Here is a 21,100-nt window from a genome sequence, read left to right on the forward strand (position 1 = left end):
GTTTAAAATAGCAGCAATAAATAAATTTACTAAACATTTTCCCAATCAACTGTAAATAGCTAGCAATAAAAAGAAAGCAAAATCTTTTATATTTATACACTGAGGAAATTGGATAAAGAGAAATGCGACATATGAAAAAAATTTCCAAAAAATTGTTTGCCTTCTTGGCTTAAATGAAAATTTACCTTTACTGAAAAATTTTCTAACTTTGTGATACAAAAATTACATCAAAAGTTAAAAAAAGGAGTTATGAAAAAAATACTAAATTCAAATAAATAATTTTGAAATCTTCTGCAAAATTTGTTTAGTAAATTTTTATTTGTAATTAGTAACATTAATTGCCTAACAAAATCGGTTCTTCATGAATTCCGTGTGATTAAATCGTTCCCATAAATTATGATACGCCCGAGGGGTTCCCTATGCCTTGCAAAGTGTAGAAAGGCCAATGCGACCCTGTGCCAGCAGTTTATTGATGTTCTTTTAAGATGTGGAGTAAACTGGTTTTCGGAGCCGATCTTACTAGATTTATCTACAAAATGTTTAGCAACAGAATGGTCGTAGCAGAATATGGCGGCGTCTCTCCGCCGACAGGTGAGTAAGGACACTCCGCAAGGCGCTGTTCTTTCACCATTTCTCTGGGTTATCGTTATCAAAGACTTGCTAGAGGAGCAGGTGTGGAGAGCTTGCAGAGTGATTGCCTACGCGGACAACGTGGCACTGATTGTTAGAGGAAAGTTTGTTGATACCCTGGACGCTTTACTGCAGAGATATCTGAACATATTTATTAGATAGGCAGTGGATTGCCACTTGTCGGTGAATTATCTTAAGACAGAACTCGACCTATTCACGAGGAAATATAAAACATCCAGAGTTTAACTCCCCTCAATAGAGCGCTCCGTTAGTGCTTTCTGGTGAGGTAAAGTACCTGGACCTAATTTTTGCCAGTAAGCTAATGAGGAATCCTAACATTGCGGAGATAATAGGGAAGGCAACAATAGCACTCTATGGATGCAAGAGCGCTATTGGCAAAAGATGAGACCTCTCGCCTAGAGTTGTATTTTCGCTCTTCGCTCTATAATGCCATTATAAAGCCAATTATGTTATATGAAATTTTGGTGTCTGGTGGAACTCACTAAATAGGCTGAGATCGGTGAAGAAGCTGGAGAGAGTTTAAAGACCTGCACTCATTGGAATCAGTGTGATGCTTTGAACTACTCCTACTCTAGCGCTTAATGTAATGTTAAATGTGTTACCTATAGACATCGCGGGCAAAACTGTTGCTGCACGTACCGTAACCCAGCTGAGAGGTTCGGGCTTCAGGCTCGACCTCACTTACGGAAATTCCGAAACTTCGAAACTTTTCAAGGAATGCCTGGTTTCACTTTCGATTACATCCGAATTCTTTGACATAAGGCTCATCTGGGTTTCTGAGCACAGCAACATTGCGGGAAACTGCGAAGCGGTCGAGCTGACCCGATAAGGGAGACCCGTGAGGTAGTTTTCCCGCGAAAGGAGAGAATTGAAACCCTTTGACTCCTGCGCTCTATTCCTGAAGCGACGAGCCTCGCATGAACTCAGTGAGCTCTGGGCAAGTACACAAGGTAGTAAGATCATCAAATCAATCGGGTATGGATCGGAGGCGTTCGAGAGATCTTATAAAGATGACAAAATCTCAGCTCTGAAACATCCTGAGTGTCTTCACAGGGTGACTATCCGCGAGGTAAACACGCCGTGAGACTTTAAATTACTTTCGGTCCTTTTTGCTTTATCTGTACAGAGGATGGGGTGGAATCATCTCTGAACGTTCTCCTTAGCTGCTTCGCTCTTGCGGGACTAAGCATCTTGGTTCTCACTTCTTTCCTACGCTTGATATCAAAAATCTGATGAATTTCATCACCAACATAAAGTGGCTCACATAACCGTAAATCAGTCAGGGTTCATAACCACAAATGCCCATCCCCTTCTCCTCCCCCCCCCCCCCCTCTCCTCTCTCTCCTTTCATCCTATTTCGGTTTCCTTCACCTCCTTTCCCTTTCAATGGTATCACACAGGGCGAACCTGAATTTTCCGTCCAAGTGGGCCTATTTTCTAGGCAACCATTATAACCTAACCTAGCCTAAGGTGTGGAGTATCCCATCTCCCATCGGTCGCTTCCCTAAGTGGCGGATAGGGGAGCGCTCGGCAGATATGCAGTGTAGATGGAAATAAAATACCACTCGCAAGCCAAAAAAGCCGGTATTGCTTGGATGCGTAGGTGGACTTATTTGAATCTTGTTTACAACCGCATCATCAGACGCCTTATGGTCCACTAGAAGTTAGAGGAAAACACATATTTTCATTTTGCTACTATACTGCAGAAGCGGTGGTATGGTACTCTTCCCCATTTTCGTATAGAATTTTCGCATTTATTGCTGTTCTGCAATTATGCAAGACTTAGAAACACCCTTAATCAAAAATCCGATTTATCCATTTCATTTTGTTTTTGTATTGTTCTTTTTATATGGAATTTATGATGAACTGCACACGTCTATAAGTTGTAACGGTCATTTGGACACTTTGCATTGAAACTAAAAAGCCAAAGGGCTTAAACACGCATTTCTCTTTGGATAATTTCCCTAAAATAATTTTTTATTTTTCTGTTAATCTAAACTTCAAAGTGAGTATGATTAGTGTTCCAAATTGCGCAAAATAACTGTTTGAATAATATGAAAAATATGAAATATGTTTACTGAAGAGCTACAGAGATAAAATCTCCAACTGCCAACGAAGCGGATGGTTTGAGGTTGTTGTTGGCTTCGCGCAAATTCAAGCCGCTGGAAATATTTTATGGGCGCCTTATAGCATATGGAAGAATGCAACATCGCTTATAATCGTTGCGAAATGGTTTCGGGAATTCCAAACAATGAATTTTTCTACAAAGAACGAGTCAAAAGTTTATGATGATATGGAAATCATATAGGACCCATAAAGATTACATTAGATCATATTTGATTTATGGTCTGCACTTAGCCCTCATGGCCTTTTGTGCCCGCTACTCATCACAGTTTTTCACCCAGACCCAGTTCTCTTATTAAATTTACGATAGAGCTGGGTTAGACTGAGCATATGTGCCTGTGCAGATGACTGAGCAATCTACAATGGCATGAGATAAGAATTCTCATGCGCACTATCAGTTTCCCCTTATGGAGGGTTATGAGTTTTCTAAACCTCTTTTGGTTGTACCCACCCAGTAAGGATTTCGCCTGGCGTAGCTCCATAGTTTGGTGGGTCCATAGGGCTCGGGTCCTATTACTGACTAGGCCGCAGCCTCCGCTAATTTGTTCCCAGTTGTACCCCTGCATCCTGGGACCTAAATTAGCCGGATGGCATTGCGCGTTCCTAACATATTCAGTTTCTCGATACACTCAAGGACTACCTTGGAGACAGAAAGAAACTAGCGCGGTGAGTTCCGTATGATGAAGCTTTGATTTTCAAGTACGTCTAAGAAGCTGATCAACAGTCAATGATACCGAGCCACTATCTTTTGCAAGACGCTTCCTTGCTCCAGCTCACTCTGCTTAGAGAACGAACACCTTTCATGTGCTCTCTAGATTTAAAAAAAGGAAGGAGGAGAGGTTGTCCGATGAGTGCATTGCGGTTGTATTAACCGTTTTATGCTGTATAAGAAGTTCATCAAGGCTTTAATATCAAGGCCTGCTATATCAGCCGTAGCCGAATGGGTTGGTGCGTGATTACCATTCGGAATTCACAGAGAGATCGTTGGTTCGAATCTCGGTGAAACCAAAATTAACAAAAACATTTTTCGAATAGCGGTCGCCCCTCGGCAGGCAATGGCAAACCTTCGAGTGTATTTCTGCCAAATAGAAGGAGGAGCTCGGCCAAACACCCAAAAAGAGTGTACGCGCCAATTATATATATATAAAGGGTTTTTCAATAAGGGCGGGTAGATGTTGAAAATGTCAATCGTGGCGTTTGTTGTGTGGCACGTAGCGCCGTCCTGCTGGAACCACATGTCGTCTAGGTCCATATGGTTCAATATGGGCCATAAGAAATTGGTTATCATCGTTTTGTAGCACTCGCTGTTGACGGTGACCGCCTCACCAACGTCGTTTTCAAAAAAGTACGGACCAATGACGCCGCCGGCCCAAAATCCACACCAAACGGTAACTTTTTGAGGATGCATTATCACCTGGTGAACCTCGTGTGGATTGGTGTCGTCCCATATACGGCAATTTTGTTTGTTAACACAGCCATTCATCCAAAAATGCGCCTCGTCACTAAAGATGATTTTTCGCCCAAAACTGGGGTACTCTTCCAAACGATTCGAAGCCCAGTCAGCGAACAAACGGCGTTGTCTATGGTCATCAACTTTGAGCTCCTGGGTCAGTTGGATCTTGTACGGGTGTAGGCTCAAGTCCCGACGCAAAATTCGCCAAGTTGAAGTCTGCGAAAGGCCAAGTTCTTGTGCACGGCGAGAAATAGACTGCCTCGGGTTCTGCTGTACACTTTCACGGACCGCGGCAATGTTCTCGGCTGATCTTGCGTTCCTTGAACGTACGGGTGTTGGCTGATTGTTTACTGACCCGGTCGTCTCAAATTTGGCCACCAAACGTTGAAGAGTCGACTTTGAAGGGCCACCACGTCTACCGAAAAATGGGCGCAATGCGCGCAACGTTTGCGTTAATGAACACTCATTTTGATAATAAAGTTTTATCATTTGAACGTACTGTTCAATCGTGTAAATTGCCTTGATGATTTGGTATAAACAACTGAATAATAAACAAAAGATTTGACAGATGTCACCAAAACAAAATGGCTGCCACAGGGCGCCAAAATCGACCCGCGCCAATTGAAAAACCCTTACTTTTTAAATTACTCTGGTATGCCAATATAGATTTATTTTCTCAGTTAACTGTAACCTTTTTGGAACACTCTTCAATTGCTCAGTAGTTCTTTTGTTTCCATTTTTATTTTTCAGCAAAAATAAATTAGCAACTAAACAGTCGTAAATTATATGTTAAACGTTAGTTAGTAAGCAAGCCATTGCATAATCACCCACAAATGACAAACCGTAGTACATACAAACATATGTAGCGATTATCCATAGCTTAGTCAATCAGCAATTAAGCGAAATAAACCAAACTTTAAATCAACGCCAATTCATAGTTAAATTAGATATTAAAAAACAGTTTAAAAACACCTTAGTTAAGAAGCCAAAACCACACAATTACTACCGCATTCTTAACCCAAAACTATTTACGCGCACAAAGTGCCTCCTCGTAATTCTTACCACCCACATGCCACACCATATGCTAAGACTTTCCATTTCAACTAATTTACAAAAAAAAGAAAAAATCTTTACAAACAAAATCACTGAAACAACAAAATCTTCAAGTCATTTTCACAAATCCTTTTATTCCTGCTTGGAGCAACAATATTTAGACAAACAACTAACCAAACAAATATTCTCTTGAAAACTCCACGACCTAATTTTACAAGTACTTTAGTGTTCTTCCCACTTACCACAACTCAATCCACATTGCCCCACCCACTGACAAACTAGTTGAATATGTATTCTTTATGTAATCAAAAAGAAAAAATACAAAAACAAAAAAGGAAAACTGCATTCAAATTCACAGCTACATAAAAGAAAAAACAAAATCGTATACATTGTACGGCATGATGATTGCGGATAATTGGTTGTGCACAGATTAATTCAACATATCACGGACGAACGGTGATAAAAAGGGTTGAAATATGTACACAACAACGCCAGGTTCAAGTCAACGATAGCGTCAGATTGTTCGCCAATCACAAGCAAATGTCAGCTAAGATCGATCGTCTTACCACTGCCAAAATAAACAACACTGAGCCGCCGGCAGTCGGTTGAATCAAACTCGAATAGTTCAACAATTTCACGCATACCGCTTGAATTGAGCCTCAAGTTGTTGTTCATGGTGTTGGGATCGCTAGCCACACACTCACATACTTGTCTCGCTTAGATTAGGACATTGATAACTGTTGTGTAGGGTATTTGCTAGCAACGCAAACGGAACTGATACTAAGGAATAGCAAATATTTTTTTGGAGTCGACAAATAACTTTATTGTGCTGTAAGATAGAATATTATTAAATGATTTATGTGATATGATGTATTGTATACTTTTTAATTGCTTTACTACTTAAAAGTTCTTTTACATTTACTCGTATGCTATGAATACTCGTACAACAATACAGTTTGTGTGTATAATATAAATCAGTTTTTTTTCTAAAGTTTGTTCACGAAGTGTTTTTCTCTTATATACTTTCATCACAATTTGAACTTTTGTTTCGTATTAAATTATGAATATTTTCTAATGAAACTGCATAAAAAGCTCAGCTAAACTACATAAATGAAGAAAATAATAATAAATTTAGAGAAAAAAATACTAAACGCTTTAGTGGTTTATTGATTGTGTGAAGAGAGGAGAATATAAAATGAGTAACCAATTTTTAAATTGCCTCACTTAAGGGTATTTAAAAATATCAATTTTCTTGCACCTCCAAGAAAATAAGTTCTCTAGAAATTATGCTCGTAATGCTCCTACTGAAGGTGCACTTCGTGATTTGAATCAGATCTCCACTTCTGACTTGCTAAATTTCTCTGTCTCAAAGAAAGAATTTCCTGTACTATTGAACTCTGCGCTGCCAGTGCGGTGTAGTCATCGATCGTCATCGGCTAACGCATCTAATACCCTAGACAGACGATGGTGTTATTCGGGATTAATGATTTAATTCGGAATTATCTTAAGAATTAGGTGTGGATAATGCAGGCTGGCACCTAGTCTTAATTCTCATAATTTAAGTGGATTAGGAGAATTTTCGATGCCAGCATTGTCGAAAATTACAGTTAGTATGTATGTAACAGCCAAGAAAATAAATATTTACTCCGACAGCCAAGCGGCAATAAAGGCCTTCGGATCAATGACGGCGCATTCGAAGCTGGTCAGATTCTTTGATATACGCCTCATCTAGGTTCCTGGTCACAGCGACGTTGCGGAAAACTGTAAGGCGAATGAGCTAGCTAGACAAGGGACCTGTGAGGTAATTTCCCCGCGAAGGGAGAGAATTGGGATCCTCCTGACTACATGCGATCTGCTCCAGAAAATATGGGTTTGGCGCCAACTCAGCGAACGTTGGGCAAGTACAGAAGGTCGCGAAACCCTTCTGGCCACGTGTGGATCGGGGTCGTTCAAACGAGCTTCTGAGATTGACAAAATCTCAGCGCTCGAACCTCGGGGGTTTTCTCACAGGACACTACGCGCGAGGAATGCATTCTGTGAGCCTTAGAATTACCTCGAGACCTTTTTGCGTCGGAGGCCGGTCAGGTTATCGTCGACTTGGTCTTTCCATTGTAGACGAGGGCGTCCTTATTTCCGAGTTCGACCAGTGCATTTTGAAAAGAGCACCTTCTTTGCTGGAGCATTACTGTCCGCTCAACATGACCTAGAAGCACAGCCGCTGAATTTTAATGCGCTTCACTACGTCAATGTCGACATACAGCTCGTGGTTCCTCTCACTCGATATGCATTACTCACGCAAATTGGACCAACGTAGACTTTTTGGTTGTTAACACAAGGTACTTTGTCTTTCCCTCGTTTACCGCAAGACCCACTCGACGTGATTCTTTTTCAAGATTGGAGAAAGTTGCACTGACCGCCCGCTGACTAATGCCAACAATGTCGATATCACCAGCGTAAGCGAGCAGCATGACACTTTTATAGAAAATAGTGCCAAAATGTCGATTTTGGCAGTGCGAATAATTTTCTACATCATCAAACTGATAGGGTCATCCTGCAAAGCCGTATGAGCTTGAAATGCATATAAAAAATAATGAAATTTTTAAAGAGAAGAGCAAGAAATACTGGATTCAACGCTAGTTTGCACTAACATAAGTTAGTAATTATTTCCTAACACCCTTCTATCTTTTAACACCCATCAACCTGACAAAACTATCCAATAAGCAAATCAGCTGTTCACCAATCCGCGTAACAACTGTCTGTCAGACTACAATTTTAATCAAACTTAACTGCGCCATTAATACCGCCGTCTGTCTAGGCTATAAAAAAGCCCAGAGAACAAACTATTTTGACAAGTTGGGTCCGTAATGTTTGGAGAGTGAATTTGAGTTGGTATGTGAAGAAGTGATTAGTATCGCGGGGAGTAACTTCACATGCCAGACATATATCGAATATGTCGGCGTCGATTCTGGATAAGTAAAAGTTTAACCTGCTACAATATCCAGAACTTAATTGAACCAAAATTATGCGGATCTCACGAAGCAGCTGAAACTTCTCGTCTGGTCAACGGCATTCGGCGATCGAAAGTTGAGGAAAGTGGTAAGAAATTCCCAAAAAATGTCGTTTAATGCCTGTCTGTACTCGGTTCGATCCCGTAGTAGCAGTTCTGTTTGGTCTGTATTTACGAACAGACGACAAGCACGAACGCCTAAGAGCCTCAAAATGAACCCAAACAGACGACAAGTCGATATCGAGCAACAATATTGCAATTTTCCAATGCCCCTTTGGTGACAAAGTAGTAATGGAGGCTATTGATAGCGTATAACTCTCGCAACTAGGAGAGGAACCTGGGCGTAGGAACCTATTATGTCTAAAAAGCACAAATGCGGTTCCCTCATGATGAAATGCTTTAAGCAGTCCCAGGGTAAAATCAGCCGAAAGGGGGAAATGTTGTGGTGTTAGTGGGAGTATGTTTCACTTACCACTGGTGTGACAGGAAGAAAAGTCCTCATGTGTGTAGTCGAAGAGATGCCTCCTGACTCACCTGGGAGGGGACTCAAGCTCTAGCAAGTGCGTACTATAGTAACATCCTAGCGGAAATTGCATGCTGATAATCTTAATGGGCCACTTAATCGGAAAATGTTGCAGAGGGGACTGTATATTTTAGTTTAGTTTTAGTAGTCAGTTTGAAATCATGTTTTATTGATTTTTTTTAAATAAATAAACAAACGAAGAAAAAAAACTTTTTTTTTATTTTTTGCACAAATTTCAAGATTACCCACCCCATGCTTTAACTATAAGGCGGAGACTTTTTTTTAGTCAGGAGGTGTAAAATCAAATGAAACATTATCAAAGTGCGGTTCACCGCAATGGTATTTGGGGCATGCTCCCACTAACACTATAGCATTCCTCCTCCTCGGCTGATTTCTACCCTGGAACCGCGTTAGTATTTCTTCAAGGTGGAGCCGCGTTTATGTCTATTGACACAACAGGCTCCTGCGTCCAGGTTCCGCTCCTGTGGGCATATGAAGATTTACGTCATCGATAGTATTCACTCCTCCCACTGTCTTCGAAAGCGGTTGTGGGGGGAATGAAACATCCTCTTCCAACATCTTCTGACACAAACATAACTCCTTATTTGACTCCAGGTATCAAAACTCTTGGGTCGAGCAATCGCTCTTTTCCTTGCGGGTTCCACCCGAATGCCATTTTCGCAACATCGATGTGGTTTATGCCTTAGGCGCAGCCTATACCATTAATGTTTTTTCTCTTAAATTAGTTAAATAGCTTTAGGTAAAAATATTTGCTTAATGTTTAAAAAACAGATTGGATTTAAAAACAAGAAAACAAAAAAATTGTTCCCTTCGCACAATCATTAAATCCTAGTTGGCGTACACATAAAAACGTAAAATTGAAAAATAAAATATATAAACCAAAAAAAAAACACGATTTTATTGCACAATTAAAAAACTTTGTATATACACATTTTTTTTAACAAAATACCAAAGTACTGCATTTCACTTGGCCGGCCAAATATAGTGGAGCAAATATCTAAGCAAATATAGAATCGAATGATCGGGTGAATTGAAGTTAGTCAAAACTGCATTTTTGTATAATAACGAAATTAATTTGAGTTACCTGCATACCAAACTATTTACACATTTGCATATAAACATATACGCACAAATGTATACACGTGCATATGCAAATCTGTGGTGGTGTTCTCTACTTTTGAGTATGTGCCCATACAAGCATACAAACGAACGTACAATATTTGTGTAATTTTTGTGTCCTTCTAGGAACTTATTTCAATTGCATTATGTTTATGGTGGCCTCATCAGTTGTGTCAACCATACTTATCCTCAATTATCATCATAGAAATCCAGATACGCATGAAATGAGTGAATGGGTAATATTATATGCAATCAATTCAAACAGAAAACAATTTTTATTTAAATTTCTTACTTTTTTTATTAACATTTATATATTTACTACAATAGTGCTAAATACCACACGATACTACGTAGTAAATTGTATACTATGCACTCACATATACATACGCATACATGAATTCACACATGTACACACATGCAGACATACAGATCTACATATATTAAATGTGCTTTAACTCGACTGCTCAAAATTAACTCAGTTTGTGTATCCACATTTGAGCGTTTGAATGAGAATTTGAACTTTTTCACTCGCTTTACAACTCAAACACCAAAACAAGCAATTGCCATTTCGAGAGCTCAAACAATATGTAAAATATTTACTTAAACATTTTGAATACTTGCCTGAATGCTTAATGCCTACCTTTCTTAGTGGCAGTGCGCAGCTGGAGTTACGTATACGCAGTGCCGTCGCTTGACGGCACATATGTATTTGTATGTGAGCTAGGAAAATTCGTTATGCATTGGAAATAGTGCGAATTTGCATTTAGTTAACCAACGTGTATATTTTAATATAAATTTAATTAAATAAAGCAGAATATCAATAATTTTTTAAATTTACTTTCGAAAATTGCATGCGCCAAAAAACAATTAAAAACTTAATACAATTACACACGCTTGCCTGTGATACACACACCCACACGCACACATATTACATATGTACCTACATGCCACCGGATGTAATTAATAATGCGGAATCGCAAATCGAAATTTTGCTTGCAATCATAAATAAAGCTTTCCATTCAATTTCTACGCTTTGACAAATTTACTTGCAAAGAAGTTCTCAATGCATTCACAACAGCTTTTGCTCATTTTTATTTGTTTCTTAATTTTTACTGTTAATACTTAAATCTCTACATACATATGTGTAAATATAATTTTGAAACCACGTAACTGTTATTAATTATTTCAATGAATTTTCGGCGCTTTCTCGGCAACACCGCTGCTTCCGGGGCAATGCCGCTGTATCTGTTGCTGTTCGAACGGCTGCTTCGCTTGGTGTCGGCTGCTCACTATCGCTATCTCGCTCTTTCGTTATCGTGCTCGATCTCGCTACTCGGTACTCGGTCCATCTGTGCAATTGCCCTTGTCTATCTCTCTCTATATTAACCAAATGTTTGTCTGCTCGAATGTGCACTTGATCGTCTATTTCTATATTGAAAATATTCGCACAAAAACAACAACACAACTCCAAACACCGACGCTTCTGCTGACCAAAAACCAAAAACAAAAATAAAAATATGTATAACAACAACTACATGCACCGGTGGCGACACTAAAAAATATTGTAATAACAACAACAAAAACACTCATAATATTTGCTGCCGCTAATTGAAATAACTAAAACACTTATGCGTTACAATAACAACAACAACCAAATCAAATCGAAACGAAACGCAATTAAAACTAAAAAAATGAAACTAAAACTGAAACTGTACTAAACCGTCAATACCCACACACCACTCTCTCCCTCTTTCTTTCGCTGTCGCGTTCTCTCACACTCGCTGTCTACCGCCCATTTGCACACCCCCAGATAAGAGTAATATTCCTTTATTGGTTACCTTGCATATTGCGGATGCAAAGGCCGGGACAAGTCGGCTACGAATGCCCACCGCCGCCATCGTCATCGAGCTCGTCTAATGCCGGCGATAAGAAGCATCAACTGCAGAATGTCGAACTGAAAGAAAGGTAAGTTTTATACGAAAATAATCAGTACTAGACAAGCTATTTTTGTTTTACAAATATATTAGCGCAAGTAATAGGTTCTGAGTATTATTTTCAAATTATTCATCATGAAGATGAAGCGGACATAATTAAGATAATTCGATTTAGGTAAACTATGCAACATTTTTTCGATAACTTTTGCCCATTGCGAGAGCAGATTCATTTGGAATTTGTAAATTAATAGTAGAGTAATCTTTGCTATTCGTAAAAACCTTGGCAAGTACTCGTACATTTTCATAACCCACTTTTGAGCGCAATTGTATCATTAAGAAAATGTCGCAGTCTTCCGCAGCTTTGAAATGATTAAGGTTGAGCTGTAAGATTTTCATTTTTGCTCGTTTCTTCGCAACTTTTTCGCCATGACCCATTTGTAACTGCCAACAGCATGTTTGTGGCTAACCGGAGTACAACCATCGACCGTCACGTCTACTCTAATCATACCAGCATTTAATTCCTTGTGACCATACAAATGTCTAAATCTTCACCTCAAGTATTTTTGTTTTACAAATTGCTCTATCAAATGGCTTCTTCATTAGATATAATAAAACGATATTCAACAATGGCCATTTTCTCTGGTATGTTTCGAGGCATAAAATATCTATTCACATTTGGGTGTTCGCTGGCTTAGACAACCCACAGTGGTTTTCCAATCAAAAATGGCCTACTACTTCATGTGAATTTGATCACGGAAAAGATTTTGTATAGAGAAAATCCAAAAACAAAAACTCACAGTATTATAGCACTTCCTATTTTAGGCAGTCTATTTTTACGAAGTCTTGTTAACTAGATCATTTTTGATTTTATCTAAATATTAATAAAGTACTGTACAATAACAGATATTAAATCCCATACTCTTGTCAGGTGAAAGAGGAATTAATATCTAACAAAGTAATTACTATCAAAGAACCGAAAGTGTATACATTTTTAAGGCATTCAATTTCATCGTTACACTAAACTTTTTTCTCTCTTGCCTTAAGCTGTTTTATACACGCACACTTGTATTTTATTATGCGTACCACTGTAATTAATAAAAATATATTAAAACATTTCCTCGCAAGCAGATCATCAAAGTCATTACTCGCCAATGTGCTGGATATTGATGATGACTTTCGCTGCAATCATCGCTGTGCCAGTGCCACATTGCCACACCAGCCAACCTATTATCGTGCCATGTACAGGTAAGTGAGGATGCATGCCATACATCTCATATATACATAGTAAAAAAATACATACAACATACAGCCATAGGCATATAAATAGCTCACCCGGTCCTTATGAACACAAATTTTAGTTTGGGGAAAAAGAAATCAATTATTTTCTCCGTAGATGGCTGTGACCGATTTCTCGTATAGTAGCGATCAAACAGTTTAAAGTTTATACTCATTATCAAGGTGACAGTTCACACTAAAACATTCGTTTTCTGTTGTTTGTCCCATTCAGTTGTGAGTTACAGGGTGTTAACAATGGAAGTCAACAACGAGAAAGTTCGGTGCATTTTACAATTTTTCTTTGTTAAAGGCGAAAATGCAAGCCAGGCCGCTTATAGTGTGGATGTTTAAAGTGCCGACACTGTAACAGCTAATATGTGCAATTTTGGTTTCGTCGATTCCGTTCAGGCATTTTTGATGTTAAAGAAAATGTCGATAAAATCACAGAAATAATCGAAGTTGACCAGCATGTTAAGAGTTGTAGCATCGCCCAGGAGCTAATTATCGACCATAAAGCAGTTTTAAACCATTTGTGTAAAAAAGGAATTCAAACCGAAGTTTGATGTTTGGATGCCACACCAATTAACACCAAAAAATATGATGGATCGAATTTCCAAAACCTTGCAAGTATTGCCCAAACGGAATGAAATCGACCACCTACCTATGAATGGTAACTGAGGATGAGAAATGGGTCACATACGACAATATTGTCCGAAACTATACTGGCCAAAGCATAATGAAGCGATCAAACGATGGCCAAACCACGACTAATGGACAGGAAAGTTCTACTGTACATTTAGTAGGATTTGAAAGGAATCGTTTATTATGAGTTACTTCGGTATGGCGAAACACTAAATTCAGATCTCTACTGTCAACAGCTGGACCGTTTGAAGGTAGCGATTGACCATAAGCGGCCAGAATTGGCCAACAAAAGATGTATTATTTTCCTTTAGGACAACGCAAGGGCATACTCGCCAAAAACTCCGCGAGCTTGGTTGGGAAATTTTAATGCATACACCATATAGTCCGGACCTGGCACCAAGCGATTACCACTTTTTTCTCTCATTGCAAAACTTTCTGCGTGATAAGGAATTGGTACTGGAAAATCGATTGCGAAAATCGATCACTAGAGTTTTAAGGACTAAGAGTTGTATGAGAAAGGCATTAAGAATTTTGCGCATAAATAGTGGATTTCTTTTTCTGAAAAGGATTGTGTAGTATATTCTAATGGAAAAATTCCGGGAGGCAGACGGCAAAAACATTATTTTTGTGATACCTTTATAAGAGAGCTGTCACACCCTGGAGCATTACAAAATAATATATATAACTTTTTATTATTATTTTTTTTATCAATTCCGAAAACAATCCCTAGAAGACTACAAACTGACTATATAAGCTCTCATATTATCATTAAACTACACATTTTCGTTCTAGACATGGGAAAGTTCTGATAGTTTCCCCTTGTCGGTGTGATACTCTATCTCTCTTTTACCAATAGCAATTTCTTATAACTGAGAAATATATCCACTATGCTCTAAAGGCAAGGCAACTAATGAATTTTATTCTTAAAATGTAATAACTGCTGACAACTAAACTCCTCATTGTCGTCATCACAAACTTCTCAGCACTAACAATCATACTTTTCGTTTTTGTTATCAAAAAGTAATCATCACTGATGACACAAACTCCTCATTTCCGTTCTCATTAAATGTTTTATTTAGAAATATATAAAATTCATTTTATTTTATTTATATTTCTTCACTTTCATTAGAAAACTTTTACATATCAATTCGGTGTTTCATCCACGGAGACTTGATCTCACGAATGTTAGCCAAGAATCTACTCATTCGGCTATGGCGACCTACAACAAGCACAGCCAAATTTCATACTAGTACTTTTTTCAGAGCAGCCACATTATAAGCATACAAATCAGTTGCCGTACCGTTTAAAGTACAGTAGATATATTTTTCACTTATTTAATTGCTATTGGTAAAAGAGAGATAGAATTCACACCTACAAGGTGAAAAGAATATCAAATGAAATATTTGATTTCCCCATTAAAAAATGTTGTATATGCCACTCTGATAATGCGCATATATTAGAGACTAATAAAATAATTGTACATGTGTTGGAGTTTTGGCCGAAAGAGCTCCGCACTGTCTTCTAGAGATGATTTACTCGTATATGTTTAAATATTTTTCTATTGAAGTTTCGTCAAATTGCTGATAACATAAAATGGAAAAATCTTCGCAAGCAAAGGATTAATATCAGGTCAGTCCATAAGTTCGTGCGTATTTTCCCCATAATTTTACTTTTGTACGATTTTTGCATACAAAAAATTATTCGCGGAATATAACGGAACTATTTATATTTTCTTTGATATATGTATTGCGCATTCAACAAGTGATTTTAATCGCGGATAGAAGCACGGGTTGTTAAAAAATAAAATCGAACGCGAATAAGAGGCATATTTTGTATTTTTTTTATAAAAGTGGTAAAAATGCAACAACTGCTGTTGCAGAAATAAACATTGTTCCCGAAAAGGATACCGTGAGTGTAAGGACTGCGCAAAAGTGGTTTTCAATATTCCGAAGAGGTAACTGCAACGTGGAGGATGCCCCGCGCGCTGGTCGTCCTGAAGTCTTTAACTTCGACGCCTTGCTCGAACTCGTGGAACCTGGGCCAAATTTGACAGTCGATATGATAGCTCAGAGGTTAAATTCATCGCATGGAAGAGTTCACAAGCACCTGGTTCAGTTGGGAAAGGTTTCAAAGCTGGGAAAATGGGTTCCGCATAGACTTTCCGTCGCCAACCCTCAGCAGAGAGTGAATGTGTGTTCTCAGCTACTGCAATGGCTTGAAAATAAAACTTTTTTGAACTGTATCGTTACTGGTGATGAAAAATGGGTTCTTTACAATAATCCTGTTCGCAAACGCCAATGGTTAGATAAACCAGAACCGACCCCTAGAGATGGCCTTCACCCCAAGAAGATTCTCCTGTCTATTTGGTGGGATATGACCGGTATTGTTTATTATGAACTTCTGGAACCAAACCAGATGATAACTGCTGATTATTATTCCCATCAGCTATCAAACCTGAATGAGGCACTTAACAAAAGTCAACCGTCTTTAGTGAATAGACGCAAAGTTTTGTTTCACCACGACAACGCAAGACCTCACACCGCAAGGCAAACATTAGACAATCTAAACGAGCTCGGATGGGAGCTAATGCCGCATACACCATACTCTCCGGATATTGCGCCTTGTAATTATCACCTTGTTCGTGGACTTCAATCCCATATGAGTAACAAGAACTACTCCTCAAAAGAAGTTATAAAAAGGGATATCGAAGCGTATTTTGTTTCCAAGGACAAACAATTTTTTGAGCAGGGAATTGAAAATTTGCCTAAACGTAGGGAAGACGTTTAAATAATGAAGGAAAATATATTTTTGATTAATAAATACTTTAAACATCTTTTTTAATTTAAAAACCACCTTTAAAAAACGCACGAATTTATGGACTGACCTGATATAATAAAATATAAAATTTCCTTCAGAAAAATATAAAGATATGAAATGTTTTTCCTTCGAAAAAGAAACACATCTCAAAACTAGCTAAAGAAGTTACAATTTTCACTTCAGAATTATATACTTCCATATCTAAAAAAGAAAAGCAAGCAAAAAATTCGCTTAATACACAAATTCTGTAAAAAGTAACAACAATCTCTAAAAAAATGGAACCCAAGCGAAAGTTTCCAGTTGCCTTGAAAATTCAAGTGGCAGTGTTTCAGCCAACGATCACACAAATATCTGAGTAAACCAGTTTTTGAATGTAGGCATTTTGGTAGCACATAAAATATTTGAAGCTTTTTCTTAAAAGTGATTCATTTCAGTTCTTTCTACTCTTCTCTTTATAGTAGTTGAATCTTTGAAATAAGCATCGCAATAGAAGCGCTAACATCGTGAGGCAGTAATTTATCGAATATTAGACATTCCAAATTTCAAAAATTCGTTCAAAATGGCACTCTTCTTCCTGGTAGAAACTCTCTAAACTTTTTTAAAGTACGACATTCAGCTTGAGGACATCTTAGTATTTCAAATAAGAATTCAAGTAAAAATATTTTGCCATAAAAACGAATTCTAACTCAACATGCGAAGTATTCTATTAAATTAATTTCAAGGTTCACTTTTTTAGCTAAAATCCAACTATTGCGTAGTTATTGTTTTAGCGACATGCTCGTAAATACGAAAATAAAATATTTCACTTTAACAAACATCAATTCACTTCGTTGAAAAAATGAAAGCGAATTGACACACCCGCGTTGATGGGACATGTCTAGGAGCAATTGATGTGTCGCACAATCACACCTACAATTCACTTGCATAGCAGAGTGAAATTATACAGCATCTGCACCTGTTACATACACATCGCACATCGCACATCGCACATCACACACACACACACACACACATTCACTTATTTCACATTCCCCATTGCAGGCAAGGCGATGACGGCAGCGTCGGCCCGGTGGGTCCTGTCGGTCCTGTTGGCCCGGTCGGTGATGCGCGAATGCACGAGGCCATGTCGCACACCTGCCTCAGCTCATCGGCGGAATATGAATTGGCGCTCATCCTCAAAGAGCTGCGATGGATCACAGATCAGGTGAGCCATTACAAATTGACAACAATTTTCCATTCTTAAAGGTACTTCGGCACTTCTTTTTGTATTACACACATATAGATACATATACATACATACATATATGTGTAGGAATAAGTAAGTATATACGGGTACATATGAGTATGTGTGTGCGGATAACACTGCATATGTTAGGACTTGTGTGCATACGCCCGCATGATGGGTATGTCAAAAATTCAGCATACACTCAAAGCGTCAAGTAGAAGGCAACTATGGTGACAAAAACAAACACACTCCCTACGCGAGATAACGATTTCCATTGGCAGTCTATTGTTTTCGATTTTAATGATGTCATTCATAGGAATTAGGTTTGACGACGCTGAGATAGCGATTTGGCGATGTCATGCGGGCGCCAAGGCAACACACCCACGTTAAAAGCTTACGAAAGTTTGTTTCTATGTGTATATGTACCTACATACACATACATGTGCATATGTGTGTGCTCCCTCGCCTCAATTCGAAGATGTCGCGCTTTGTTGACGATATCACTGTGTCAAATCATGAATATTTCAAATTTTCATTGCATCACATTGAAGATAATCCAGTTTTCGTGTCAAACAATCGATGTGGAAGAAGGCACTGCACATACACGTCTACAAGGGATGTGTATGCAAAATAGGATTTTTAAGAACATTTCCAGAAGCTCTTAAAGCGAATGAGATTATTGGATTAGTTTAACGCCAAGAATCAAATTTAAATACCCTTCAATAACTGGAAATACAAAACCGGAATTTTTTTCAAAATTTTCAAGTATTGCTTGGCAAATATTTCAGAAAAATCTACTTGCCTTTTGAGCTTATCCACAAATTTGCACAATTTTCCATATCTTTCTAAGAAGAAACAGCTCATCAAACTCATGCGTCATCGATTGGAACTGGCGGAAATCGGCAGAGTAAGAGAAGTAAGAGATTCTATATCAATGTTGTTAGCTTTAAGCGACTCAACCAAATAAAGAGAAGGAGAAAAAATAATTCCAACATATCAGTTTGGTTTTCAAAGTAAAGACTTACAATCGATCAGGTACACAGGATCACACAGGAAAAAGAAAAGCACACGAAAACAAAAAAGTTTGTTCGCGAATGCCGATGAACCCTTCATTTCTTGTGCAAGGTGCACAAATTGGCGGAAAGCTGTCGAGCAGTTAGCAGAATGGCATTTCTCTTTATTCCTTCTTTTTGTTGACTTTGCGCTGAAAATCAATGGCGTACCAGACAAAATAGCGTCTATCATCAAAGAGCTCCACGAAACAAACAAAAAGATTGAAAGGCTCGTTGAAAACGTAAGACTGGAGGAGCTGATACTAAGCATGTCCAAGACAAAACTCATGCGCATTGAGACAACGGAGGGAGAACCTCTGAACATCCCTTCGGTTGCCGACACCATAGTAATTGATGGAAATGCATATGCTGACGTAGACTCACGCATTAGCAAAGCTCACGCAGCCTTCTAGCCTTCTTCAAGCTGAAAAATATCTTGTAGCCCAATGTTACTATATATCCCGAAACACTCAACTAAGGATCTTCAAAACAAGCATTAAATCAGTCCTTCTGTACTGCTCAGAGACATGGAAAGTCACTGACACGATCAGCAATAAGCTGCTCGTTTTTATTAACATATGCCTACGTATAATTTCGTGTTTTTTGGTCAAGAACCATTTCAAATGAAGACTTCTACGCGCTCAAAATAGCTGGATTGGGCATACGCTTCGAAAACACTACACCGAGATTGCGAGAATGGCGTTCTAGTTGAATCCACAAGAGAAAAGAGCGCCTGGTCGACCAAAGATGACGTGGGTGCGAACGATGCTAAAAGCGAGAATTTCGATCCTGGAGTCAAATAAGGAGTTATGACAGAAAACGTTCGTAGGGGCTATTCTCCGTCCTATGCTCTGACTAAAAGCGGAAAATTTTTAAATTTGTACACGAGTTTTAAACTACGCATTGTAATTAATTATTTAATGGATTGTTCCAAGGAATAAATAAATAAATTTATGTACATACCTTTACGTACTTTATAGCACAAGGCGATTCTAAAACTTTTGGAATTAAAAATAAGTGGCAACCCCATTCAAAAAAAACTTTTTTATTAAAATGTTCTCAATCATTATTTTTCCGATTGTAATTTTATAATACTTCATTCATGTGTATTGTTATTTACCATTTGCACCTTGAGAGTTAAGTGGCAACGCCACACACAAATAATTTTAACAAAAGCTTTGTGCATTCTTTCCAACATATTTTTTAAACCCATATCCTAAACTGAAATAAATTATATTATCAGCTCAAAGTTTTCTTTAAAAGTACTTACAAAAGTAGATGGCAACACCTTTCAAAAATAATATTGGATTAAGCATAGCATTGCCTTTATATTAAAGGTATGTAAATAAATATATTTTTTACAATTAATGTGTTTTGTAGTCATTTTCGCAATTTTCAAAAAATAGGTGGCAACAACAGCCAAAATTTTTTTTTAAGCAATCACATTTAAGCAACTTTATACTACGGTGTCCATATTTTAAAATGAAATGTGCCTAAAGTTGCTATTTTGCCATAAAAATCATGCGGCAACGCTAAAATTTTTTTTTTTTAATTCAACGCGCTTTTCATTTGATATCTATTTACATATACTAATATATCATTAGAATGTTTGAACAAGTACTATTTTTGCAATAAAATTTAAAAAAAATGTTTTTTGAAGCAATTTTTCTTAAAAATATTTGCCTTCATACGAGTACCCCTGCTGATGTATATTTTTTAATATATTGCTTTTTTTGAATCAAGCAGGTGGCAACACACAGCTAAAATGAGTGTTATACTCACACCATCACACGCCTAACACACACGGCCTCCAACGATACAAAAAAAATATTAAAATTGGGGCAGCAGCTTTTGAGTAATGACCTTCAAAGAAAGTTTCTACGTCTATTCATAATTAAAAAAAAATGAGATATCATTTCTTTTTACTTTCAATTGGATAAATATTTAATAACGTTTGTCGCAAATTTTTTATACTTTCAGTTAAAGAAGGAGGATGAAACGGGCGATATCACACGTGATTGGAAATTTGCAGCGATGGTAGTCGATCGCTTGTGCCTTATAATTTTCACGCTTTTCACAATAATTGCCACTTTGGCGGTACTTTTCTCCGCACCACATTTCATTGTAAGTACACACAAGCGATTTTCATTTATACAGTGGGACTTCCAAAGCAAACAGGACCTTTGAAATTAGAAACGAAGAAA

General features: G+C 38.0%; 1 protein-coding gene across 1 annotated transcript in view; it reads left to right on the forward strand.

The window, feature by feature from the left end:
- The window catches only part of LOC129236949 (neuronal acetylcholine receptor subunit alpha-7), a 190,672-nt gene that overhangs the window by 167,702 nt on the left and 1,870 nt on the right, over positions 1 to 21,100 (forward strand). Inside the window, exons 10-14 of the mRNA XM_054871271.1 lie at positions 10,078 to 10,187; positions 11,762 to 11,916; positions 13,014 to 13,130; positions 17,661 to 17,823; positions 20,877 to 21,020. Coding sequence (XP_054727246.1) covers positions 10,078 to 10,187; positions 11,762 to 11,916; positions 13,014 to 13,130; positions 17,661 to 17,823; positions 20,877 to 21,020 — 689 coding nt within the window. The remainder of the gene's footprint in view (positions 1 to 10,077; positions 10,188 to 11,761; positions 11,917 to 13,013; positions 13,131 to 17,660; positions 17,824 to 20,876; positions 21,021 to 21,100) is intronic.

This window comes from Anastrepha obliqua, chromosome 2, assembly GCF_027943255.1.
Source record: "Anastrepha obliqua isolate idAnaObli1 chromosome 2, idAnaObli1_1.0, whole genome shotgun sequence".
NCBI classification, from domain to species: Eukaryota; Metazoa; Arthropoda; class Insecta; order Diptera; family Tephritidae; genus Anastrepha; species Anastrepha obliqua.